The following is an 8,300-nucleotide window of genomic DNA, read 5'->3' on the forward strand; positions in this document are numbered from 1 at the left end:
ATCACACCAAGAATATGCGGTGGTGGCAAAGATTTAATTGTAATTTGATAACATTATTTTGTTTTATGTTATTAAGTTTTGTGAAACATGATTCTCAAAAAGAAAAGGATTTTTTTTTTTTTTTTGGGTGAAACATGACAAATATTTAGGAAGAATTAATTTTAATTAGTAGAGTAAGCTAGTCATGCCTCCATATGTGTGTATGTATATAATCTGATGACCTGGGGTTTAATAACTAGTAGTATATGCTAAAACCCCCAAATCCTAATCCTAATAAATCTAATGCTGCGGCCTGCATCGGTTGCTTTGCTTGACGAAACATATAGACTGAGGGTGTTGCTCAAACCCAGTAGGAATCGGTTGCTGTTGCTGTGAAGTGCCTTCCTTCCCCATTCAGGTAAATCTAATCTTCCCCCTTTTTCGGTTCTTTTGGTAGTTTGGCAATTGGCAATGACCTCTATATCTAAACTCCTCCTCAGAAGAACCACTAAACCTATCAAAAAAATCATCTTCCCAATCCCAAACCCAACAACACAAATCCCTCATTTCACCCAAAACCACCCATCATGTCCATGTCCTCCACAACCCTACCAAATTACTCACTCTTTTTCAACTCAGTCCTCCAAATTCCCCGAATACGAAATGCCTTCCGTCACCTGGGGTGTCATCCAGGGCCGTAAAGAAAGGCTTGTTTCTCGTGTCATCATTTGTGATTACCTCAAAACTTTAGGCATAATTTCCGATGAACTCGAACAACTCGAGCTCCCCTCCACCGTCGACGTCATGAGGGAGCGTGTCGAGTTCTTACAAAAGCTAGGATTGACCATTGATGATATTAACCAATACCCATTAATGCTAGCCTGTAGTGTGCGCAAGAATATCATTCCTGTCTTGGGTTACTTGGAGAAAATTGGGATTCCCAGGTCTAAACTAGGAGAGTTTGTTAACAACTACCCTCAAGTATTGCACGCTAGCGTTGTCGTTGAGCTTGCCCCCGTTGTTAAGTTCCTTCGTGGCCTAGATGTTGAGAAGCAGGATATAGGCTATGTTTTGGGCAAGTATCCTGAGCTTCTTGGGTTTAAGCTTGAAGGGACAATGAGTACTTCTGTTGCCTATCTTGTAAGTATTGGTGTGCGTCCTAGAGATATTGGTCCCATGGTTACGCAGTATCCTTATTTGTTGGGGATGAGAGTTGGGACTATGATTAAATCGCTCGTGGATTATTTGCTTTCTTTGGGTTTGCCCAAGACAATTCTAGCTAGGATGTTGGAGAAGCGCGCGTATATACTTGGTTATGATCTTGAAGAGACTGTTAAACCCAATGTGGAATGTTTGCTAAGTTTCGGGATTAGGAGGGAAGCACTTGCTTCTGTTATTGCTCAGTACCCGCAAATCCTTGGCCTGCCTTTGAAAGCTAAGTTGTCTTCGCAGCAATACTTTTTCAATTTGAAGCTCAAGATTGATCCTCAAGGGTTTGCACTAGTGATAGAGAAGATGCCGCAAATAGTTAGCCTTCACCAACATGTGATTATGAAACCTGTTGAGTTCCTCTTGGCAAGGGCATTGCCCTCGGAGGATGTGGCCAAGATGGTTGTGAAATGTCCTCAATTAGTTGCATCGCGAGTTGAGCTCATGAAGAACAGTTATTACTTTTTCAAGAGTGAGATGGGGAGACCTCTGAAAGAACTCATGGAATTTCCAGAATATTTTACATATAGCTTGGAGTCCAGGATTAAACCCAGGTACCAGAGGTTAAAGAGCAAGGGAATCCGGTGTTCCTTGAATTGGCTCCTCAACTGCAGTGATCAGAGATTTGAAGAAAGATTGCGGGGTGATTATATTGAAACAGAGAGTATAGGCCCAACATTTTGTATGGGTGGAAAGTTAGAACTACCGGGGAATGAGATTGTGTCAGATGAGGAAGATGAGAGTGAGGATGAAGTACTTTTCAGACGCACTGTATCTCTCTAGTTAATCAATAACTCAAATTTAAATGAATATGGTATTCATTTAGATTGAATTTTGTTTATGGTTTTTTTTTTTTTAATGAAATATAATTCTTAGTTTCTGTTGTTTTTGAGTTAAATACAGTTTATCTTCTTCTCTGAATTCATTGTGTATGATTAATACTGTTAGGGATTTTATTTAGTTTTAAAGATTTTTCTACATGGTTACATACAAATCCTATTAGCGTTTATTTAGTTTTAAAGATTGCTCTACATGGCGACATACAAATCCTGATAGCTATTTCACAATTTACTAATATATTAACAATTATCCATTTATAGTCAGCATTTTAAACCAAAGTAGTAGCATTAGGGGTCCATATCTCATAGATTTTATTATCCATGGAAGATGGCTGCCTCTGACAAAGGTTCAGGCAATACCAGATGATTTTAGGGCTCTGCAGCTTTGTAACTTATAATAAAAAGCAGCAACCAGAACTTTTGGCAGTTTCTTTTATGTGTTGATGCAATGTCAAATGCAAGTCTGTTGGCTTGATCTTTCCTGGGTCATATTTGATATGAGCAAAACTGCCAAATTTTCAATAATCATCCAAAATACTGAAAAGAGAAGGTAGTACCTAGTGAACAAAGATGCCACTTCTGTGTGGTCTAGAAAAGTATAATTATTGACCAAATGGGTTTTTGATGCTTGATACCAGTTGCAAGGCTGTCTCACTTTGTTTTCTTCTGAAATTGTAATATTCTTGAGGTTTGTTTGAATTGCAATTTTGGACACGGTAAGAGTTAAAATTGCTTCTCTCATTAATTGGATGACAGCCTGTGTATCCCAGCAATGGAAAGCAAACTTGAGAGAAAGCTGAAGTTTTGGGGCTTCATCTGTTCTTTTGCATGGTGATCATTTTTTTTTTTTAGAATATTGATTTCGATTTAATGTTGCTCTTTGTTATAAAAAAAAAAGGCCTAAATTTCTTTATGTAGTTGCTAAGTTTAAAAGATAAATAGTTTTGGAATCAAATTAGTAGATTAATATTGTATCTGTAGGTGTAATAAAGAGATTGTGGATCATTTGCTATTACACTGTGGTCTGGCACATGCTCTATGGAGTTATGTTTTTTCTTTGTTTGGTGGGTGACACTGTAGTGGGTGATTGATCTTCTGACAGTATGGAGGAATTGGTTTGGATGATCTTAGTCCCTTTATCCCTCATGTGGCCGAATCTTCGCACTTGTGAAGATTTGGAAGCTTCTGAGGTGCAATTGAAGACTTCTTTTATTTGCTCATTACTTGAATGATCTCGTGTATTTTGTCTTGAGCCTCTCTTTTTTGCTCTTAATTCTATTTATGTAATTCTATAAGTAGTATTTATGTACACATGGTAGTCTTTTTCTTCAATAAAATATCTTGCTTATAAAAAGAAGAAAGATCATTAGTTTTTGAGTTCCTCATTCATTAAAACTGCTTTGCCCTTTGGCGTTACCGATTCTGCTGGCTGCTATTCAAGTTCATCTATAATAGATTCTCTTTTATCTAGTACTGGGCCATGTAAGTTGAAAGCTCTTTTGGACAAAGGCATATGACTGATAGAATGTTTATATAAAATAAAAGTTTTCAAGAGTTTTCTTTCTAGTTTCATGAAATAATTCTCATCTTTTTTCCTAGTGAATCAATAGTTTTTTTTTTTGGCAGAAAAAATGTATTATGCAAAATCCAAAAAACAGCCTGCGGCCACATAACAGACTCCAAAGCACAGCCTAGCTCCAGATTCCCAAAATTCATTAATGCAACAGTAGAACAATTGTTCTGTGCCTTTAATAACTCGGAAACAGATTTGATTACAAGTCATCAACTATCTATTCCATAAACAGCATCTTTCCGTGCATCACAACCAGTGCTTCTAACTCTTGTCAACCCCTGCACTTGGTTCCGTATTACCTGCAACCAGGATACCTGTCTCTCGCTCTCTCTCTCCATTTTTGTTCCTTAATTTGTCTGATTTATTTTTCTTTTCTTTATATTTTTATCTTAATTTTTCATTTTTCTTAAGAGGTTTAGTTCTTAAATTATTGATTATTATGTTACGGATGTTAGGCTTATTGAGTTGTGGTTAGAAATAATTTGAATAGAAAATTCTTCAATTTAGTAGCTATCTCTTATTTCCTGAGTTTCTAATTCGAATTATGGATTTGCTTTCTTGTTGTAAAAGATAATAAGTCTTGATGATTTTTTTTATACATAGGTGTACCTTTTTTTTTTTTTTAAGCTCAAGCTATTGGGCTATGGATAGAATATAATGGTAGAAAAGAAAAGAATATATGTGACCAATCCTGACTAGTCTGTTAAGGCACCCATCAAAGTAATCATTATTGAATATTCTGGTGCAACTTCTGTTCCATTATACATGCTTCCTCCAGTCCTTATATTTGCTGAGGCAGATGTTGTTCTAGGTTTAATAAGTGCCTACATGTGGTGGTTAATTGTCTAAATTTGAGTTTCTTTGATATTTATTGATTTTTTTTTTCTCCCATACACCTGGTTGCTATTTATCACTAGGTTAGTCTTCACATCATTTTTTGTTTCTTTTGATTTTTCACTCTTTTTCTGCTGTTTTGGATACTATAGTATAGTCTAATGTCGTTTACGTACATTTCTTTATATTTGTTAGTTTCAAAGCTGTACTGGTACTATTTGATTTGTTTGCAGTGCCAGTTCATGAATTTTTGGCTTGAAATTTTCTTTCAAGAAAACCAATAACACAATATGTTTTCTTTTAGGTAAATGAAAATTATTATGTGAAGGGAGCTGCTGATGAGAAGGAGGAATGATGAATTTTAAGCACAAGTTTAATACTGTTTTGATCTTTTTTTTATTTTTTTTATAATTTTTTAATTAAATCAGTTTTGATAAATATTACTCATAATAGAATATCAGAGATTTTAAGGTGGGCTTAGATGCAAATAAAGCTGTTTTATGGATTTTGTTTTGAATGTTTCATGTTTTATATTTGTATGCTCTGCATATGCTGTTTTATGCAGCGAGAAATAACCATTGGCAGATACTCCAAGTACATTGTGGACATATTTACCATTCATTATTCTGAGAGAATAAGAGATATCTGCACATTTTCAAATTTATTATTGCTGTGACTACTTTTTACTATATGATGAATAGATTTTTGTGGGCTTTTTTTTCCTCTGTTTCCATTTATTTGTCATCAACCATCAAACTTGGTTAAAAGAAATGGAATTAGGAAGATACGAAAGCATGAACTCATGGCTAGACCCAAATATCTTTTCTAACATGGGGGCCCGTCTAAGAATGCCTCCTGTACAGAAGGTTAGTTACTTCATGAGGCAATTAGGAATTTTGAGAATGGAACAATTTAATACGTGAAACAAGGCATAAATTCTGAGACCAGGTTTCTCTTTGTTATAATAGTTGATTTATTGAACTGCCATTGTTCAACAAACACTCCAATCTGTTTCATTGTCATATCGTTTCTTAGTTTTTGATGATTCAAACAAGACAAAAGGGTGGCACTGCCTAACACCACCCCCATCCCCCACCCAAAAAAGAAAAACCTGGTTTAACAATTTTAGGCCAACCTGTCCATCGTAAGCTCTTCAACTGAGAGAGCTCTGTTTTGGTGGATGACTAGTCTCTTGGCATTTTGAGGGTGGGATGAGGAATGGAGGGAGTGGTGCCATATATATTAATCTCTTAACTATGATAAGAAGATGGTCCTTTGGGTGGAATCTTTCTTATAATTTTTCCCATTGTAGGATCTCTCGAGTGTTCTCTTTGGACATTCTAACTTGCCTCTTGTGCATCTTTGCAGTCTTTGGACACTGCTTTTATATGATGATTAGATTACTTGCAAGATTGCTACCAATGTGGATTGTCCACGTTCTCTGTGTTGTCTTCTTGATCCATACATAGCATGGGGGCTACACAAATGTGCTTTTACATCTTCAGGGTACACCAACTATTATTTTGGTGTTATCACTGATTGTTTTGATGAGGCTTTGGACAGGTAGGACATTTCCTTTTATTGTTCTTTTCTGGCTCTAAGACCTCTGCTTTCCTTTTTCTTGATTTATTGTTGATCATCTATCTCTCTCTCAGAGAATCAGTTAAAACTTAGTCTGGATGCTTGTAGAATAAACCAGGTACTGGTTACAGCTTTTGCTAAGCATTTTTATAACTTCAAGATGCTGGATATGCTAGTCTTAAATGCCAAATGAGTGAAATTTTTTTTAGGAAAAAGCAGATTCTCGAAGTGAATCTAGAAACATTATATATATTATATATTATATATATATATATATACACACACACACACACATAGATTGCTAAATAAAAATTTGTTTAGGTGACTAACCTCAAAAGCAGATCCTCAAAGTTTACATGTGTGAGTTTTTATTAATAAAATTATTTACTTATAAAAAAAATGAGTTTTTATTTTTTGTTGGTTACTATACTATAATAGTGCTGATCAATTAAAAAAAAGGTTAGGTGTTTGGTATTTTTGTTCTTTCATTGCAAAGCTATATGGTTGCCTTGGTTCTACATAGGATAATTTATTGTGGAATAACAGATCTTGTTTGGGATTTGTGAGGGGGAGATTTTATTAGGATGGGAGTTGTTATTGCTATATGTAGGGGATGTCTTGATGGGGCAACTTGATGAGAAAAGTAGCCTTCGAAAACCATTGCTTGGAAGGTGAGTGGCAATGGAATATGGGAATTTTTAGACAGATTCACTTTGTCTAAATTTTTAGGAGGTAAAATGAAGTTGCAGTAGGATGATGCAGAGACTCAAATAAATGGGATTCTATGAGAGGACTAGTTGGTCCTGCTCTAAATTCATAAGAGGCATATCACATGGAGCCAGGAGCTGATTAAGAGCCAGAATGGGATCCAAAGGTGAAAGTTGGGTATGTTTCTGATCATGACCTTGTTTTGATCAGAGCTAATTAACTTCTCATAATTGTGTCTTGTTTTTGATGGACTCGTGAACTTGCAGCTCCTGCAGCTTTGATTGACCCTGGTTAATGCACTGTAGTGGGTTGAGCATATATGCATTTTTCTTGAAATTTCAACAATTGAAATAAATGTGGAGAGAGGAAAATCCAATGTTAAAGGATCGGCCTTAAGAATTCTGCTTTCTAGTTGTTAGGAGATTGTTATTTTTGGTACCTCTCTAGTGGCGGCATCATTGCTCTGAATTTTCAGGATTGCTGATAGAGGGAAGTCATGGCCTATATATAATACGACTTTAAATGATCATCACTTCTATTTTATAATGTTAATGCCAGGTAAGTACCTAAAGAGAAAAAAAGAAGAAGTTTGTTCTTTACTCTTATAATCTAAAATTAGGTGGTTTCATTGTGTACATCAAATGTTCTGAGTTAGATTTAAAGCGTTCCTTATTCTTTTACATTGTTGGATCTCTTTTTGCATGCCTTTTTCTTTTCCTATCAATGGCACAATTGCATGTTTCAGCATTTTCTGTGATAAGGTCCTCCAACCCCCCCCCCCCCCCCCTCTCCCCTCTCTCTCTCTCTCTCTTGTAGGTGCTGGAAATTTTAGAGGCAATGTCCACATATTTGAGAAAATTGCATGAGGAGGTGGTTCAAGCAATGCTATTGGCATTTGCAGGCACTTGACTAAGATGGCAATGTGACTTTGATTCCTTCAATTGATGAAATGCTTGGAGCTGTTGCTCAAGGAGCAATTGGAAATGCCTGTAGAAGCAATGATGATAAAACGGTGCTTATATTTTTTCATCTTCATTCCATGTTTAGTTATTCATTGATCAATTAATGGGCGACCAAGTTTACTCCATCTGTCAATCGTATCCAATAACCATACTTGTGACATTTTCCAATAAAAACTTATATATTGGCTATGGTGAAGTAAATACTATTAGTGATAACAACAATGAATAATTGATACATTAATAAAATTGAAAGTAAATAAATAAAACAACGTGGCGGGTGATATTAAGCCACCATGGTATAACACATTAAATTTGAGATTTTGAAAATTATGGAGTTCATAGACCATGGTGGCTTAAAAGTGTAAGTTGTGTATGAATATGTCAATGGAAACAGGAAACATGAGAGGATATAAATGCAAAAACCACTTGTATAATAGAATTACTTGCTTCTGTTGATGACCGGGGAGCCAAATAATTTTATTAGTTAAACGCAAAATGATATATACACTTGTGTTTTTTAAAAGTTTACTGTCATCAAAGTCTACTACTGTATAGTGACCCATGTGCTACAAAAACAGCAGTAATCAATATCACTATCTCAAAAAAAGCAGTCAA

The 8,300-nt window shown here is 35.5% G+C and overlaps 1 protein-coding gene across 1 annotated transcript; it reads left to right on the forward strand.

Moving 5' to 3' along the window:
- Positions 1-253: 253 nt before the first annotated feature.
- Positions 254-2,071, forward strand: LOC142609880 (transcription termination factor MTERF4, chloroplastic). Its single transcript, XM_075781605.1, has one exon. The coding sequence runs from the start codon at positions 451-453 to the stop codon at positions 1,969-1,971; it is 1,521 nt and encodes a 506-aa protein (XP_075637720.1). The 5' UTR covers positions 254-450; the 3' UTR covers positions 1,972-2,071.
- The last annotated feature ends 6,229 nt before the right edge of the window (positions 2,072-8,300 follow it).

The sequence above is a fragment of the Castanea sativa genome, chromosome 9 (assembly GCF_040712315.1).
Source record: "Castanea sativa cultivar Marrone di Chiusa Pesio chromosome 9, ASM4071231v1".
Taxonomy (NCBI): domain Eukaryota; kingdom Viridiplantae; phylum Streptophyta; class Magnoliopsida; order Fagales; family Fagaceae; genus Castanea; species Castanea sativa.

Bases quoted from the DNA above. Each gene is read 5' to 3' on its own strand.
- LOC142609880 (XM_075781605.1), top strand. From the start codon at position 451: ATGACCTCTATATCTAAACTCCTCCTCAGAAGAACCACTAAACCTATC.